The following is a 19,770-nucleotide window of genomic DNA, read 5'->3' on the forward strand; positions in this document are numbered from 1 at the left end:
ATATGAGAAAAATATGCAGTCATGTTTCCTAACATGTAAAATCTTCCTCTATTGTTTTAAAATACATATAATTATATATTCGTTTAACATATTGTAGAAAAATATGTGCAACAGAGATAATATTCTGATTATATAAAAAGATTCCGAAGCAATGATATAAAACAACTTAATGGAAAAATAGAAAAAGAATATAAATAATCAATTGGCAGAGGAAGAAATACACAAACAGCAAGTGAAGATATAAAATTTGCTTGAATTTGCTAATAGAACAAATACAAATTAAAACAAACAATAATATAGCTTTGGCTTCCACATAGAATGTAGAAAGCTAGAAAGAGCCCTTCTCTAAAGCCCACGGCCTTGAGGTCTGCCTAAGCCTGAGGCTGAGCCAGGACATCAGAAAAAGGGATCCTCCAGCCCTCATTTTCCATTAGCAGGCTAGCAAGCACCCAGAAACAAGTTACAAAAATCTGTAAACACATAATTTATCTGTAACATGATGGAGGTATAAATAGAGAATTCAAGATATTTATTAAATGCTCAAATACTTTACTGCTCATAACAAATTAGTGAACTAATTATTTTAAGACATATTAAACATGATTCATTATTATTACTATTATTATGTTTTGGCTATACTTAAGAATTAGAAATAAGATCTTTAGTACGTCAAGCTCTACCTGAGCTCTATATATGTGCTTCCTTAAGGCATTCTTTATTTCAAAAATATCCACATCTGTCCTGATATCCTTGTTTTTTAATTCTTTGGCATGATCGGCAAAAACAGAATTCTTCATTTCTTTCTGCACACACATAAAAGTACTTTAGATAGTGTACTAGAGATAGTATCAACAAAAATGATAAATAGCACAATGAACAATATAATGCAAGAACACATTCATACAGTGATAAGCATAGCAACAATCCTTATAATCATAAACGTTATGTAACAAAAAAAACCACATAAATTTGGAAAGTTTTACCTGATATTTACATATATACTATCTTAGGGTACTTTTCATTTTAGCCCATTCCAAATCTTTCCTAGAATCTCTATTTTTCTTTGTTGTCATGTTCACACAAAATATGACCCACTATTTCTTTAGCCATATCACTTTTTGAAAGATCCTCCTGAATATATGTATATAAAGATACTGTGATTTAAATTGTAAGATAAGGTTACATTTTGGAAAAGTTAATTCAAGACTCCATTTAAAAGACAAACTACCTTATAAAAATGGTCTGTATTGTACCAAGAAAGATAAAAACTAAAATTCAGATTAGAATGAGTTATCCAATTACATCACATGTAGTCTTAAGATGGTTTTCATTTTGAGAATTTTAGCCTCTTTTCAAAACCTTTTTTTCCTTTTTCTTTTTTGTTACATTCAGGCAAAACAAAATATTTGACTATCCTGGTTATTAACTCAAATTTCTTTGTCTACACATGTAAAAATATTTTCATTGTGAATGAAAGTCAATCATAACATTAATTATGACTATCATACCAGATCAACTGAAGAAGGTATTTTTCAGAAGATGTGCAGGTTATATTTAACATAGCAAGCAATCATAAAAATCAGATTATATCTGTCTAGATCATATTAGGGAAGAGTCAGAAAAAATAAAAATTGTTTATCTTAGTTTTACCTGATCTCTATATGTGTGCTCTCTTAAAGTGCTTTTAATTCTGTCATGTCTGACATCCTTCCTGGATTCTCTTTCTTTTTTGCATTTTTTCCTCAAAGTACAACTCCTTTGAATCTCGTCATCCTTTTTCTTAATTTCCTTCTACATGAATTTAGAGCACAAACAAATCTCGACATGAATTATGTTATAAAATCAAGATAAATTCAGAAAAAGTCTGACTTATAACACAATTAAAAAATGAACAGACTCCCTGTCAAAAGGCAATGTAGGAAAATGCTGTGCTCACCTCCTCCCATGACCACATAAAATATTACTACTAAATTATAGAATAACCACCCCTGAAAACCATCTCAGAACTAGCTGAACAGAACTCTCTAGAACTAAGGATACAAAGAAGCAGCAATGACAACATTGGTAGGAGGAACGGACATTGGTCCCACATCCACGTGTGGTGGTTAAGAAATGGGAAGGATATCTCAGCTGCAGAAGTCCTCCCTAAGAAGTGAGGGGCTCAGCCCCACATGGGGCTCCTCAGCCAAGAATACCAGTGTAACAATCTGGTTGAGAAAATCAGAAGAGATTCCATCTAAGTTAAACAGAAGGCTACTGGAGACCCAGGTGACCTCTTAAAGGGGCCAAGCACAGGCTCTTTTGCTTACAAACACTCACCCTAAGCTCTGGGGAAGGAACAGCAGCTCAAAAAGCGCCATGGACATAGGGAGGAACTCTGCTATCTATCTGGCTTTAGGACAAGGGAGAGAGCAGCAGCTCTCTCCAAAACAGAAGTGGTAGCAGGCACCTTTGTTGTTTTGTTGAACCCTCCACCTACCCAGTATGCAGGCACAGGTGGGCACCAAAAGTGAGTATCAACCTGGCTACCACCACTCACCCCACCCTGTTGATTCCTGTAGACACAACCTCACACAACTCCTACCCAGGCTGAATCTCTTTCAGGAGCTGTTCATCACAAAACAGCCAGACTTGGTCCATGCTGCAGCCTTTACTAAAATCTCCCAAAGGTCCACAAATCCCAAATAAGCAGCAGCTGCCCTTGGCATACCCAGTACCTCTTGCTATGTGGCCCCAAGATAAGCACTAGTGGCATGTGACCTTTGTTCAAAGCATAGCCTCTCCTCAGCCCCTCTAAGCCCTGTTAGGTGGCAACAAACTGCAGATCACTTTGTAGCTCCTACCAGGTGGCCCTAGGCTGGGCACAGGCAGCAGCTAATCTTGGCCTGCATCAGAGTTCCTCTAAAGAGGCCCCAGAACCAACACACCTGGTGGCTGGCCTCAGACCACATCAGAATACCACTCGATTAGTACCACAAATGACATATCTGAAGGCTGGACTCAGTGGGCACCAGAACTCCACTAAAGCAAATCCCACTCTATAGGATAAGCCCGACATGACAACTCATCTGCTGTAGTCACCACCAATATTCAGTCAGTCAGCCTGAGGGTCAATCCCACTCATCCGTGTGCCAACAACAATCAAAGCTCAACTGCAACAAGAGAACACACACAACCCATAGAGTACCTGGCTCAGGTAACCAGAGAGATTGTGCTACTGGGCCCCATAGGACATCTACTACGTAAGGTTACCCTGCCAACAATGGGAGACAGAGATCTACCTAATACAAAGAAACAAACACGGGGGCAGCAAATATGAGAAGATAGAAAACAAACAAACAAACAAAAAAACATGTCCCAAATCAAAGAACAGGATAAAAATCCAGAATAAGAACTAAATGAAACAGACACAAGTAATATACCACATACAGACTTCAACACACTGGTTTTAAGAATGTTCAATGAATTTAGGGGAAGAAAGATGAACTCAGAACTTACACAAGGAGAGAGAAACCATAAAAAAGAAAGTCAGAAATGAAGAGCAGATTAGATACTATCAGAAGCACAGTAAATGAAGCAGAGGACTTAATCAGAGATTTGGAAGACAAATATAATGAAAAACAGCCAATCGAAATAGCAAAAATAAAGAATTTTTTTAAAAAATGAGGATAGTTTAAGAGACCTCTGGAGTACTGGAAAGAGAAGAGAGAGCACAATAAATTGAAAAGCTTTTTGAAAAATGATGGAAAACTTCCCTAACCTGACAAAGGAAATAGACACACAAGCCCAGAAAGTGCAGTTCTAACCAAGATGAAACCAAAGAGGCCCTCATCAAATACACATCACAAATAAAATGTCAAAGGTTAAAAACAAAGAGAATCTTAAAATCAGCAAGAGAAAAGAAATTAGTTACCCACAAGGGAGCTTCTATAAGACTGTCAGCTGATTTTTCAACAGAAATTTTACAAGTCAGGAAGGACTGACAAAATATTCAAAGTGATAAAAAGCAAGGAGCAACCAAGATTACTCTATCCAACAAAGTTATCATTTAGAATCGAAGGGCAGATAAAGAGCTTCTCAGACAAGAAAAAAGCTAAAAGGATTCATCAACACCAAACCAGTATTATAAGAAATGTTAAAGGGATTTCTTTAAGAAAGAGAACAAAAAAATAATAAGATCAAAAATGTGAATAAGAAAATGGAAATAACGACATACCCACCAAAAACTACTTGAAATGTAAATGGACTAATGCTCTAATCAAAAGACATAGGGTGGCTGAATGGATAAAAAAGCAAGACCCCTTACATATGTTGCCTACAAGAAACCCACTTTAGATCAAAAGACACACACTGACTGAAATTAAAGGGATGACAAAGATATTTCATGCAAATGGAAATGAAAAAAACTGGGGTACCAATATTAATATCAGACAAAATAAACTAAAAAAAAAGACTATAACAAGAGACAAAAAAAAAGGACATTTCATAATGATAAAGGAATCAATCCAAGAAGAGGATAAAACCCTTGTAAACATTTACACATCCAATGTAGGAGCACCTAAATATATAAAGCAAATATTGATGAATATAAAGCGAGAGATCGACAATAATATAGTAATAGTAGGATATTTAAATACCCCACTGACACCAATGAATAGATCATCCAGACATAAAATGAACAAGGAAACAGGAGCCTTAAATGACACATTAGATCATATGGATTTAATTAAAATTGTTAAAACATTTCACCTCAAAGCAGCAGAATATACATTCTTTTCAAGCGCACATGGAAGGAACATTTTCCAGGAGAGATGACATGTTATGCCATTAAACAAGTCTCAATAAATTTGGGAAGATTAAAATCACATCAAGCATCTTCTTTGATCACAATGGTCATAACTAGATATCAATTACAAGAAGAAAACTGAAAAATACACAAACATATGGAGGTTAAATAACATGCTACTAAACGATGCATAGTTTAAGGAGAAGGTCAAAGAAGAAATCCAAAGATAATTTGAAACAAATGAAAATGAAAACGAAATGACCCCAAATCTATGGGACACAGCCAAGGTAGTTCTAAGAGAGAAATTCATGGCAATACAGGTCTACCTCAAGAAACAAGAAAAATTTCAAACAATAAATCCTTAAAACCTAAAGTAGCTAGAAAAAGATCTAAGTCCCAAGTGAGCAGAAGGAAATAATAAAGATCAGAAGAAAATAGAGTCTAAAAATAGGGTACTAGACTAATGGAGATGATCACTTCCTAAGTTATATAAATGTCTAATCACTAGCTGTATACATGAAACTAATATATTAAATGTCAACTGTATTTAAAAATTAAAAAAATAGTTATATGTAACAGGAAATCTCATTCACTATTGGAGGGGGGTATAAATACATTAGTAAATATTTTGGAAATCAGTTTGGTATTACTTAGTACAACTGAACATGCACAATCCTTATGGCAGTAATTCCACTCCTAGGAATATATCCTGAGCCAGAGAAACTCCTGAACATGTGCACCAAGAGTAATGTATGAACATGTTCACACTGTTCATGGCAGAAATGTTCATAACTGCAAAAATCAACCAAACATAAACCAACATAAAGAAATATATAATCATGAAACAATGGAACATTATATACACCAGAAAAAAAAAGCAAGTCACAGAAGACTATAATACCATGAATTACAAAAGTTCATTAATAGGTAGAACTACAGGGATACACTATTAAGCAGGCGTCCCCCAGGCCGTGGACCAGTACCAGTTCCAGTCCATGGACTGTTAGGAACGAGGCTGCACAGCAGGAGGTGAGTGAAGCTTCATCTGTATTTGCAGTTGCTCCCCAGCGCTAGTCTAGCATCACTGCCTCAGCTCCACCTCAGACAACCAAGCATTAGATTCTCATAGAAGCACCAGTCCCTAGTGTCAAAAAGGTTGGTGATCACTGCTCTTAAGGACACGCATTATAATAGATACTTACATTGCAGGTAAAATTGTAACAAAAAAACAAGAAAATAATTAAAGTAAATGTTAAGACTGAGGTTACCTTAGGAAGAAGAAAAAGGAATGTAGTTTGAAAATAACACTCAGGGAGTTTTAAAAAAATGAGAATGCTCTATTTCTTAACCTAAGTGGTGAGTATATAACACTCGTTTTTTAAAATTCTTTAAAAATATTGTATACGAATGCTTTATAATACTTTCATACATATAATTAAATAACCATTTCATAAGTGACATACTTGGTAAATTTAGTAGAGCTATAAAATATAAATTATTTTTAATTTGAAAATCTTACCTGATTTCCATATGTGTGCCTTCCTAAGGCATTTCTCATTTTAATAAATTTCAAATCTTTACTGGAATCTCTGAATTTTTCTTTTTTGTGGTGTTCAGTGAAAATAGAAGTAACATTAACATCTTCATCAAAATTTTGCATTTTTTTCTGCATGTTTGTAAAAATATTTTAATTAGTCTGTGGATTAACCACAGCCTAAACACAACCAATTCAAGTCATAACAGAAAAACCCATTCAGGGAGGCAGGTTTTATAAAACATACATAATGTGATTAAATATAGTAAAGAGTTTTGTAGTTATATTACATAAAATCTTTTTATAGGACATAGGTCTAATATTAAACAGAAAAAAAACTATCACAAGCCATATTATTTATTCATTATACTAAGAAACTTATTTTAAAAAATAGAAATTTCTAGCTGAAATTCTAAATTTCTGAATTTCTAAAAAGAACTCAAGATGTATACAAATCTATTTTTATTTCTATATCTTTCATGAAATCTTTTTATTTTTTATGTTAAATAAAACTAAATTTAATAACTCCATTATTTCTTGCTGAATTAAAAAAATATTATACTGTGGTCTACAATGCCTATTTCAACAGACATATCAATTTAAAAAGCCTCTTATTAAGACTATGTACACATAATTATAGAAAGTAGTCTTATAAGACACATAAAAATCAATTGTACTTTGGGAAAAGCCAGGAAAAACTGCAAAAATACTTTAAGCTCTTGAAAAGTTTTATCTAACCTCTGCATATATAATTTCTTAAGATAGTGTTCAGTTAAGAAGTTCCAAATTGTTCTTCAAATTCTTTGTAAAATTGTTGACAGGTGCAGTAAAAACAATTTTTAATTTCTAATTGTATTTAAAAATATTTTAGTTTAGACCAATTAATAATTACTAGGCTAATGATTTGGTAAATCAACTAAAGAGTCTGCTTTATAAAACACATTATGAAACAAACATAACTGAACATTACCTTTTCCAGGGTAAGACAATTCTTTCTTTTGGTTGCTGCTGCTATTTGAAAAATTTTACTTGGGAGCCACAACATATACTTTCTTAAGGTATTTTTCATTGCTCAACATCTTTCCTGTTTGTTTTCCATATTTAGTCAAAATAAATCATCTGTGTCAGTTTAAAAATTTTGTTCTATGCAGTAAAATACTTGAATTTAGACCATGAATTATGAATATACATATTGCTGACAGATAAGAACTCTTTATAAAACATACATTATATTAAAGATACAGAAGAATTTTAATTACCATGTGTTGAGGATATAGTATATATTTGGAACTGTGTGTTTCTATATTCCTATATACATTATTTCAATAAGAGTCTCAAAACAGAGACACAGGGCCATATCCTACTATTTTCAAATCATTGACAATAAAATAGAGCTGGGTTTGAACACTAGCTCTGATTCCGAAATTCATGTCATCACAAGCATACATTACCTATCAAACAATTCTGTATGAAATAGAAATGTGCATTTTTTAGCCTATAAAGCCTTACCTGAGTTCTACTTGTGGTCTCTCTGAAGGCATCTTTCATTTCAAGAAATGCCATATTTTTCCTGAAATCTCTGTTTTTTTCTTGATTACTATACTTTGTCCAAACAGAATTGGTTTGGGAGTCTTCATCATTCTGAATTTCTTTCTGTATGTGTGTATAAATGGTTTGGGCAATCAATTAAGTATAATTTTAATATAATGTACTTATTATGGTATTTAACTATCTATAATTGCAGAACTTTAGTAGTCAAACAAATAGGTAAAGTGCACTTTCCCAAATCAAAGGTTGCTATACACTGTCATATTCTTTCAAGGGAAAAATCATTACAACAAAGGTCCTGAATAATAGTGATTTCTGTGGTATTTCAAGAAAAGTTAATGTCTTGGTGGTCTAGGATTATTCCTTTTTATGAATAAACATGAACAAAATTATTTAGTCCAGCCCTTGTCCAAGTTAAATTTACAATCTAGATAAAAAATTTTCAGTTTATAGATAGATTACTTCTCAGGTTATTTTTCAGTCTTTTACTGATAAAACTTCCATTTCAAGTACGCTACACTTAGGAAAAGAGGCTGAGTAATAGCTGAATTCACAGCTCTTATTTTATTTGAATGGCAATAAAATTAGCTTCCGCTAACTCTATTTCAAACACATACTTCTTTTGCCAAGAAATCCAAGCTGATTCATAAATCACCCACCAATAATTTTAAAAGTGTGTGTGTGTGTGTGTAATTCTAGAAGTTAAGTAGGATAAAGAGTTGGGAATAAAAAGGAGTTCATGACATTTCTCAAAACATACTTATGAAAGGGTATTCAGAGATTCACTACCATTATATAAAGAGACTGAAGAATCGCTGTCCTATGGAAAAATTATGATAAAAGTGAAAATGTGGTAAGGCCTACGGTGTGATCTTTGGTTTCCTTTCTCTTATACTAAGCTTCACAAGTAAATATGAGAGCCTTTCAGCACGCTGCATTCCTGCAGCCAGAGAATAATCCCTGAAAGCAGCTTGCTGAATTTTTTCATTACTCAGAAAAGTAAAATTGAAAACTAAGAAAAATGAAGACATTTCTTCCTTCCTTTTCCTGGCACCAAAGAAAGAATTACTCTAAATGTACAAATAACAGTTTCTGTTAAGGACAACTTGAAGGGGGATAAAATGAGTTTCCGGCTTTAAATTTCATATGGGTTGATAAGAGGAGGCTAAATCCTCAGCTCCAAATTGTCAAGAAATGTCTAAAATAATGTCTAAAATGTCTAAAATTTAACCTCATAAATTCTAGCTACGCAGACTATGCAAAAAAAAACATACCATTATCATTAGTGATTACGCAAGAACATGTTTTCTAATCCTAAATATATTTACCCACGCATCTATTTCTGATACTATAAAATGATCAGTGAATTAGAATGCATGGTATGAGTACTTCATGTAAGTTAACCAATTAAAAGTCATAACCTGATAAATGGAGCATGACATTTGGAAGATTTTGTAAATAACCTATATTCTATACAGCTAAACAAACAAACATACAATTTTCTCCAAGCCACCAATACACTCTCCAATCAGTTGTTCCTATGAAATATATAGGAATTATTTTATTTATCTATATTCATTTCTTATTCCTTACTTTATATTTCTTTAATGTCAACTAGGTACTTTCAGTATACTGTGTCAGAGATTTGTCTCCTATGTGATCTAGGAAAGGAGAGCCATGTCTAGTCTAGTTTATATAGTATAATACTAAATCCCGAACAGATGACCAAAAGTCTACTTATTCAGTAAATCATTCTGTTATCTAGAAGTCGGGCAGCACAGTGTGGCAATGACTGTTAGCCTGGCTTCTAATTCAGATGTCTTAGACTATGTATACCTATGTACTGGTCTCCAGGTCTTATTCCTTGATTTGCCATGGCATTGCCACATGACTTGAATGAATTCATGAAGCTGGATGGAGAGCCAGAGAAGTCAAAGAATAAGATTCTTTTGAGTGTCCCACAGGTTCTTAACTAGTATTTATGCCATAATTCTTAAATGATACCTCATATCCTATGATTAACTACTATGGTACTGTTTTTACAGCATCAAGTATTTTTACCTAGAAAGTAACCAGATGAAAATCAAGGAAACCTAGTAATACTCAAAATGAAAGCAGGAAAGAGAGATCTGAAGAGAGAAGCCTTAAAATTTATTGAGCGCATGGCCTTAATGTTTGATCTGACACAGCTGTGGAATCATGGGCAAATTATTTAATGTTATTGTACTAATTTTGCCACCGTAAAAGGAGGCCATTATACACCCCACTCTGAAACATGAGATTTAAAATAAGATTACGCATTGAAAATACTTAGCATAGTGCCTGGCACATAGTAATCACTCATCAAATATTAGTCCAAAGTTATAGTTGTAATGATTCTCATGAAAAAACAAAAGCAAATACTAGCTTCTAAATACGAAGAAATAAATCTAGTCACAGGGTAAATAACTTCCCTATGGAACTAGCAATTATAAATATGGGTCACAAATTTACTGATCTGGCTCAAAGTGTATATTTTTTGTTATTCCCACTACATGCCTCTAAGACTTATGTGTGGTTCATTTTATTTTCTTTCTTAAGCAGATAGTTGAAAAAAATCTAAGTATTATACTAAGTATCCTTTCCTTTTTGTGAAGTCTTCCTTGGGCAAAACAAATGAGACATGTTAATCATTTGTTCCTTTGCATTCCTATTCCTTGCACATAGTTTTACCAATGCACAATACACACTAACCTGTAATTAATAGTTTCCACATTCTGTTTCCACCATTAAATAGTAAGCAATTTGAAATTTGACATGTTGTCTTACTCATTTTCCCTAGTACATAGCATACTGCCTGGTACAGCAAAAGAGCAAAATATTAAAGTGAAGTTAACTGTCTGATTTCTCTTCAGAAGTGATCACAAAATGCCTTTCTTATTTGGAATAAATGTTTATAAACATCTAGCTGCCTAAGCCAGAACTTATAAAACAGTGTATTCTAAAAACAAATATAAAGATTATCTGCTATTTTTAGTTGATATACTATTGCTACCCTCTAGTATTTCAGCAGGTGAATCTGAATGTTGTCAGATTACTGCAAAAAACACTGTAGATAAAGCATACTCTATCTTACACTTTATTTCTTTCCATGGAAAAAGCACTTTAATCTGTGTAGTTAAGAATGGCTTTTCTTGTGTTGACAGTTAATTCTGCCTATAAACTGTTCAGATAGGTAAATCAAAATGCTTTTGGCTGCAAGTCATAAAAAAACAATTCTATCTTAAACAACACATAATGGCAATGTGGTCTAGCACTAAAACAGGTTTTAGGGTTGGTTAGTCAAGCAACTCAAGTATCTCAACAAGGGTTCAGATAGTGCCTCTATACTTTTCTGTTTACAAAGGTGGTTTCATCCTAAGGCTATACTTTTCATAGCCAAAGAATGGTTGTTAGTGGGAAGTTAGGTTACATTCTTCCATTTTCACATCTAGCAAGAGCCAGGCTTCCCAGTAGCTCTCTTTTCACAATGAAGAATAAACTTCCCAGAAACTCTTATATATACCTCTTTTCATGTCTCATAGATCAAAATTGGTGTCTATGCCTAGCCTAATCACTGTCAAGAGTAATGAGATTATCTATAGTTCAAGCAGATCCATTCCTTGAACTAAAGTCAAATTTCCAATCTACAGTTCTGATATTCAGTAATTATAGAATAATATATTGCATCTATTCTTAGAGAAATTATGAAAGACCTTGGAGTATTCCATTAATTAACACAAAATGAGAACACATGTGCCAGGCTTTAGGCAACGTGATTTGGATATAGCTATGGAAAAGAGACTTCATCCTTGATGATACAATACTTTTGATTGAGATAGGGAAACAGACATTAACCAAGTAATCAGCCAATTAATTAATTACAATTATGGCAAGTACTATAAAGCAAAATAAAGCCATAAGAACACATTAGGTGGACTTAATGAGATCAAGAGGCTTCCTTAAAGAGACAACACTATCACCAGAACCCGAATGATGAGAGGAAGACAGCCAAGCAAGGGAGTGAGAGGGTAGTAAGAAGAACCATGGAAGGCAGAGAATATAACTTTTGAGAATACATTGAGGTGGGAAGTAGCTTAGCCTATTTTAGAAACTGGGGGGAAACAGTTTTGTTAGAGTATAGTGGGCATAGAAAAAAGATACAGTTGAAAAGGCAGGAATCCTGTGGGAACTTAAAGCCCTGTTAGAAGTTTAGAACTTTATCCTGTGGGCAATAAGAAGCCATTGCAGGGTTTTAAGTAGGAGAGTGACAGTATCAGAATTGTTTTAGGAAGAACATTTTGGCTGCTCCTTCTAAATGAAGTAGCATGGAATAAAGAAAGAAAAAGAGTAATTAGGAAATTATTAGCAATAGTAAAAAGGTAAAGTAACAGGAAGACTAATTAGGAATCTACTCCAGGAACACAGGGGTAAGAGGATGAATTCAATATAATGTTAGTATAGGGAGAAAAGCAGTTTGACTCAAGAGGTATCTGAAACAAAATCGACAGGACTTGGTAATTGACAAGATGTGGGGAATACCAGAAACAAAGGTTTCAAGGGTTATCGCTAACATAAATTATTAGATAAAAGGTTATGGTATCTATTGAGATACGAAATGCTGAAGAGCCAGTTTTTCTTAAAAGATAAAGGTTCAGCTTTTAGACATAGTGAGGTTTCTTTTCTACCTTGAGTGACCCTTTTGAAAAATTCTTCTAGGGTTGTTCCCATTTAAACAACTTAAAGATTTGTGGTATTGGACCAAGTGGGAAGAGAGAGGCAAAAGAAGAAGAATACATTTCTAATCCTTAGAAACAGCTCCCTCTTTTCCAAATGGTAAAACAAACCCAAAATTCTCATCATACTATAGTCCACTGCTATTTTATTTATACTGACATTAAACTGCTTAAAATTATTTTGTGTAAACATTACTGAAGCATTGAAAACAAGAGTAGAAACTCAAAACAAGACAAATTTTAAATTTAATAAGCTTCTTTCAGATTTATCAAAAGTATACTCAAACGCTTAAATTGAGAGCGATAGCCTTAAAAATGTTATTTAAATTATTTCCAATCATAGTCTCAAAATTCAGAAACTAATTTAATTTTATTATATTTCACTATATCGATATTTTATAAAGTAAAGAATTTTAAATGTGTACTATTTATTTTACTTACCTCTAAAAGAAAATCTCCTAGATACTGAATTGGATAAAATGGAGCCTTGAAGTTATCTTTTTCTTGCTCAGCCTTGATTCTTGCATTACTGGCAATCACATGAGTTATTCCGCTTAGTGAACTTTTTGGTAAAATAACATTTGCTTTTCCAGCCTCCAAAACTCTAAATAAAAATGCAAATAGTATAAAAAGATTTTTATTTTTTTTAAATAAATATATTCAGTCAAATTATCTGTATCAGTTACTTCCTAGGAGTAGGAGTGGAACTTTCTGAAAGAAGTTAATTCTTTTGGATTACTTGAGTGTCATGGAGAATAACTATTATAGTCATTTCTTAAATTATGAGTTGTTCAAAGCAGACGTTTAAGAAATCAGACTATTCTTTCTACTTGTACATTTGGTATGGGAAAGGCTTTTAAGAATAAAAACATATTAAATTTGTTCCCTTAGAAAAAGTAGGCCCAGTAAGCCAAAAGAAAAAAGAAAACATAATGTAAGAAGTCTAAGGAAATAGCTACTTCAGAAGGCAACATACCTCCAAGGAAATCATTCTGGACTGTAAAAAAAAAAAAAAAGAAAAAAAAAAGGTAGTTGTCAACTTTCCTCTAAAAACTTAGTTTTTGAAAAAGTTTAACTCTGATATTAAGAAATACACTTTACATTTAGCTCGGAAGACACACAAACAGATAAAACACATACAAAAGTTGCATGAAAGCTCTGCTTTCACTTAGGATTTAGAAAGTTACAAAAAAACAGTTACCGTCTAACAATAAGAAAAAAACAAAATCTACAAAAAGCATAATTTTTCATGGACCCATCAGAGAACTGAAGTAACAAGCCAACAAAGAAATTAAATTTCCAAAGAGTAATAAGCCCCTTTGTGAAGAGATATTGCCAAGGCACCAGAGAGAAGTGGCTGTCATAAAAGCAGGTAAGAATCAGGTAAAATTTTAATAAATTTAAGGCCAACACTTTAATTAAAAGTATAATTGAAAGTTCCTGACACAAGGGAAGCACATTCTCACTTGCAGCCTCTTTGCCACAGACCTCTATAGGTATGCATGAAAAGGAGTAGAAGAATGTAATAAAAGGAACACAGTGGGCCAGTGGGAATTGGCTGCCACCAAGAAAAAGATATAAATCCAGGCCTATTTCCCTGGATCCTTCTCATTAGAAGCAAAAGCCTTAAGTCATTTGGGTAAGGTAAGTCTTCTACCTTCATAACCCTGGAAAGGTGCACTGCTTCTGTTGGAGGAATAGAAGTAAAACCCATCTACTTCTGGGGAGGGGTAAGAAAACCTGCTGTGCAGTCCTCCCCCCAGAAATCCAGTTTCTGGTTGAGGAATTGAAGCAAAAGCCATCTGACTGGGGGGAGGGGGGGCGGGACAGGGAGGGGACACAGCAGCAAGAATGCCACTTGGACTTAGAATCTTGCAGCAATATAAAGCACAGGGGAGTGGATGGAGATACTTTCTTACCCAAGAACCTGCCCACAGACAGAAGGCAGAATTTGGCTGCCATGGAGGACTGAGACATAAACATTGAGAAAATCCCAACCCCAAAGTCCAAGAAAACAAGAACACTTAAGACAGAGCTTATCCAGCCAAATTGAATAAACACTCTCTCACCCTAGAAATGAGTAACAAGCAAGAGAGGAAGAGAGTATGAAGAAACTACCAAAAGTTGAGGATGAAGCAAGAAAACTAATTAAAAACATGCCAATACCACAGGTTCAACAGTAAATGGAAAAAAACAATAGCTCTTTGCTAGAGTAAATTAAAATGATGCACTGAAGGTGACTCTAGCATTAATAAAACCCAAACCAATTCCGAGAAAAGCAGGAGTAGCGGTACTAATATCGGACAAAATGGACTTCAAAATAAAAAGGTAAAGAAAGATACCAAGGGACACTTCATAATGATAAAGGGAGTCATACACCAAGAAGGCATGAAACTTAATATTTATGCTCCCTAACAGACCTAATGGGAGAAACAGACCAAAACACTATCATAGTAGGGTACCTAAATACCCTACTGTCAGATATGGACAGATCATTCAAACAGAAAGTCAACAGGGAATTAACATCCTTAAATGACACTTTACAACAACTGGACATAATCGACATTTACAGCGTTTCATCATAAAACAGCTGCTTATACATCCTTCTCTAGTGTACATGAAATATTCTCAAGGATTAACCACATATTAGGACACAGAGATAGCCTCAATAAATATGAGGGTTAAAATCATACCAATCATATGCTCTGTTCATAATGCTTTGAAGTTGGAGATCAACTGTAAAAAGAAAGCGGAAAGAACCACAAGTACACGGAGATGAAACAACATGCAGCTAAAGAATGCCTGGGTCAGAGAAGAAATAAAAAGAGATCAAGAGATACATAGAAATGACTGATAATGATAGTACAACTTATCAAAACTTTTGCAACACAGCAGAAGTGGTCGCAAAAGCAAAGTTCATATCTGTATAGGCCTATCTCCAGAAACAAGAATGAGCCCAAATGAACAACCTAATGCTTCATCTTAAAAAACTAGAAAAGGAAGAACGAATGAAATCTAAAAGCAGCAGAAGGAAAGGAATCATCAAAATCAGAGCAGAAATAAATGAAATTAAAAACAAACAACAAAACAATAAAATAAAATAAATGCAACAAAGAGAAGGTTAAGAAAATTGAAAACCCTTGGTGAGAATCACTGAAGAAAAAAGAGAAAGGACACAAACAAAAATCAGGGATGAAAGAGGAGAAATTATGACAGAAACCCGAGAAATATAAAGGACCATACAATAATACTATGAAAAAGTATATAACAAATTAAATAACCCAGAAGAAATGGACAGGTACTTCGAAAGGTACAACCTTCCTAGACTGAATTAAGAAGTGGAAAATCCAAATAGATCGATCAGCGGTATGGAAATTGAAACAAGCATCAAAAACCTACCAAAAAGCACAAGTCCAGGACCAAATGGCTTCACCAGTGAATTCGACCAAACATTCAAAGAAAATATAATAACTATTCTCCTCAAACTCTTCCAAAAAAATCAAAGAGGTAATACTTTCCAACTCAGTTTATGAGGCCAATATTACCCTGATACCAAAACCTGGTAAAGATAACACACAAAAAAACTACAGATCAATATCTCTCATGAACACAGAAGCAAAAAAAATCCTAAATAAGATACCAGCAAACTGAATATAGCAACATATTAAAAAGATTATACACTATGATCACGTGGGCTTCATCCCACGGTCACAGGGATGGTTCAACAAACAAATCGATTAATGTAACATCACCACATAAACCTTTGATAAGATATGGTATCCATTTATGATCAAAACACTTAACAAAATGGTATAGAAGGAAAGTACTTTAACATAATAAAGTCCATATACAACAAACCCTCAGCCAACATTATACTTAATCGTGAAACACTAAAAATCTTTCCTCTAAGATCAGGAAAAAGGCAAGGCTATCCACTATCACCACTGTTATCCAATATAAAATTGGAGGTCTTAGCAAGTGCAATCAGGCAAGAGATATATATAAAAGGCATCCAAGAAGCAAATGAAGAAGTCAAACTGTCTCTATTTGGGGATGACATAATTCTCTATACAGAAAACCATAAAGACTCCACAAAAACACTACAAGATACAAAAAAAAAAAAAAAAAAAAATACAGTAAAGTTTTGGGATACAAAAATAATGCTCAAAAATCTATAGCATTCCTATAGTCTAATAATGAACAGTAAGAAAAAGTGGAAAACATAATTTCTTTTCCAATTGCAACAGAAAGAATACTTATAAAATACTTAGGAATGATTCTAATAAAACATGTGAAGGACCTATATAATGAAAACTATAAGACCCTTTTAAAAGAAATTGAAGAAGATATAAAGAAATGAAAAGATAGCCATGTTCTTGTTTAGAAGAATCAACATAGTTAAAATGATCTTATTACCTAAAGCATTACACAGATTTAATGCAATCCCCATCAAAATCCTATTGGCATTTTTTAAAGAAATAGAACAAAAATTCGTCAGATTCATATGAAAGCACAAAAGACCCCAAATCACCAAAGCCATCCAGAGAATAAAGAACGAGGCTGGAGGTATCACTCTGCCCAACTTCAAATTATATTACAAAGGGACAATAATCAAAATGGCATGGTATTAGCAGGCAGACACACACACACACACACCCCTCCCCCTCCAGTGGAACAGAATCAAGAGTCCAGAAGTAAATCCATGTTTATATGGGCAAATAAATTTTTGGCAAAAGAGCCAAAAACATACATGGGGCAAGAAAAGCCTCTTCAATAATTGGTGCTGGGAAAACAGGAAAGCCATCTGCAAAAGAATAAAACTAGATTGTTGGCTATCACCATGCACCAAAATTAACTCAAAACGGATTAAGGACCTGAATATAAGACCGGAAACAAATAAATTGCATAGAAGAGAATATAGAAACTAAACTTATAAATCTTGGACTTAAAGAGGATTTTATGAATTTGACCTCAAAGGCAGGGGAAGTAAAAGCTAAAATAAATGAATGAGACTACATCAAACTAAAAAGCCTTTGTAAAAGAAAGCATCAACAAGGTAAAGAGACAACCATTTGAATGGGAAAATATATTTGCAAGCAATGCCTCTGATAAGGGCCTAATATCTAAAAATATACAAAGAACTCATACAACTCAATAACAAAAAAACAAACAATCCAATCAAAAAATGGGTAGAGGACCTGAACAGACACTTCTACCAAGGTGACATACAAATGTCCAACAAACATATGAAAAGATGATCATCATCACTAGCTATTAGGGAAATGTAAATCAAAACCACAATGAGATACCATCTCACACCTGTTAGAATAGCTGTTATTAACAGGATAAATAATAGCAAGTGCTGGAGAGGATGCAGAGAAAAAGGAACCCTCATACACTGCTGATGGGACTGCAAATTGGTACAGCCTCTACATAAAACAGTGTGGAGGTTCCTCAAAAAACTAAGAATTGATCTACCATATGATCCAGGAATCCCTCTACTGGGTATTTACTCCAAAGACTTAAAAACCCATATCCAAAAAGGTATATGTTCATAGCAGCATTATTCACAGTGGCCAGGACATGGAAGCAACTGAAGTGTCCTACAACAGATGACTGGATAAAGAAGCTGTGGTACATATATACAATGGAATATTACTCAGTCATAAGAAGAGATGAAACACTGCCATTGTGACAATATGGATGAACCTTGAGATAATCATGTTAAGCTAAATAAGCCCGACAGAAAGTTGAAAATCACATGATATCACTTATATGAGGGATATAAACCTAAAAGCAACAAACAGAGGACAAACAGAGACTCATGGATATGGACAATAGACTAGTGGTTACCGGAGGGTATAAGAGAGGTAGATGAGGTAAAAGGGGTCAAATACATCATGACAGAAAAAAAATCTAACTATGGGCGGTGAACATACCATATATATAAATATATATATATATATATTCCCTGCTGTTGAATTGCATACCTGAAACTTACTGGATTTCATTAATGTCACCATAATAATTAATTTGAAAAGAAAAAAGAAAAAAAGAACAAGAAAACCCAAACCAAGCTCAATAACTGATGAGATTAACCTGGCAACCCATACCAGCTGACTTACAAAACAGGTAGGCCCATTTTTGGATATAAATGATATTCACCTCAGCCTCTATTGTTCTTCCATATGTGATTATCTATGCATATAAAAAAAATACAGGCATATACAAAAAGAAAAATACACAAATCATTGTCAAAAGATAATGAAATAAATAGCACAGATTGATGATCCAGATGTTGAAATGATCAGAAAGTGACTTTAAAATAACTGACTGACGTGTTAAAAGATATAAAGAAAAGGTGGACAATCTGCTTTAAGAGATGGAGAATTTGGCAAAGTACAGTGGAAATGTAGAAATAAAAGATATTATATCAAAGAAGTTCTTTGACAGGCTTATCAACATACTGCGCACAACTGAGGAATGAATCATTATACTTGATGATAGGCCAAATGATATTATCCAATTGAGATACAAAAATGAAAAAAAAAGGTGAAAAAAGAAAAATCGAACAAAGCATGCAAAAACTGGACAGAATCACATGACCTAATGTATAAGGATGGAAGTCCAAAAGAAAAAGAATAAATATTTAAAAGATAATGGCTAAAAGATAGAGAAGAAACTTAGGTGTCCATCAGCAGATGGTTACATGTATTTGTGCACGCGTGCATGTGCATGCACACGCACACATGCTACACACAAACACACCCCAATGGAATATTACATAGCAACAGAAAAGAATGAAATCTTGCCATTTGCAACAGCACAGATGGATCTAGAGGGTATTTTAGTAACTGAAATAAGTCTGGCAGAGAAAGGAAATATATGGTTTACTTATATGTGGAATCTAAAAAAACAAAAAGCAACAAAAACTGACTCAAAAACAGAGAAAAGGGATGGTTACCAGAAGGCAGGTGGTACAGAAATGGGTGAAAAGGGGCAGGGTAATATAGTCAATAATATTGTGAAAAGTTTGCACAATGATAGATAGGCAATTACTATAATTAATGGGGTGATCACATTGTAAGGCATAAAAATGTTGAATCACTATATTGTACACTTGAAACTAATATAGCCAATATAGTATT

At 33.8% G+C, this 19,770-nt stretch overlaps 1 protein-coding gene across 7 annotated transcripts in view; it reads right to left on the reverse strand.

Moving 5' to 3' along the window:
- The window catches only part of SLF1 (SMC5-SMC6 complex localization factor 1), a 69,337-nt gene that overhangs the window by 27,918 nt on the left and 21,649 nt on the right, over positions 1-19,770 (reverse strand). For 5 of the 7 annotated variants that reach the window (XM_016133044.2, XM_016133042.2, XM_036226111.1 and 2 more), the window contains 5 exons: positions 13,064-13,226; positions 7,830-7,973; positions 6,306-6,452; positions 1,651-1,791; positions 681-803 (listed from right to left, as the gene is read on the reverse strand). In XM_016133044.2, the coding sequence (XP_015988530.1) occupies positions 681-803; positions 1,651-1,791; positions 6,306-6,452; positions 7,830-7,973; positions 13,064-13,226 (718 nt within the window). The remainder of the gene's footprint in view (positions 1-680; positions 804-1,650; positions 1,792-6,305; positions 6,453-7,829; positions 7,974-13,063; positions 13,227-19,770) is intronic. The other 2 variants (XM_036226110.1, XM_036226112.1) reach the window with 2 other exon arrangements.

Source organism: Rousettus aegyptiacus, unplaced genomic scaffold (genome assembly GCF_014176215.1).
Source record: "Rousettus aegyptiacus isolate mRouAeg1 unplaced genomic scaffold, mRouAeg1.p scaffold_m13_p_8, whole genome shotgun sequence".
NCBI classification, from domain to species: domain Eukaryota; kingdom Metazoa; phylum Chordata; class Mammalia; order Chiroptera; family Pteropodidae; genus Rousettus; species Rousettus aegyptiacus.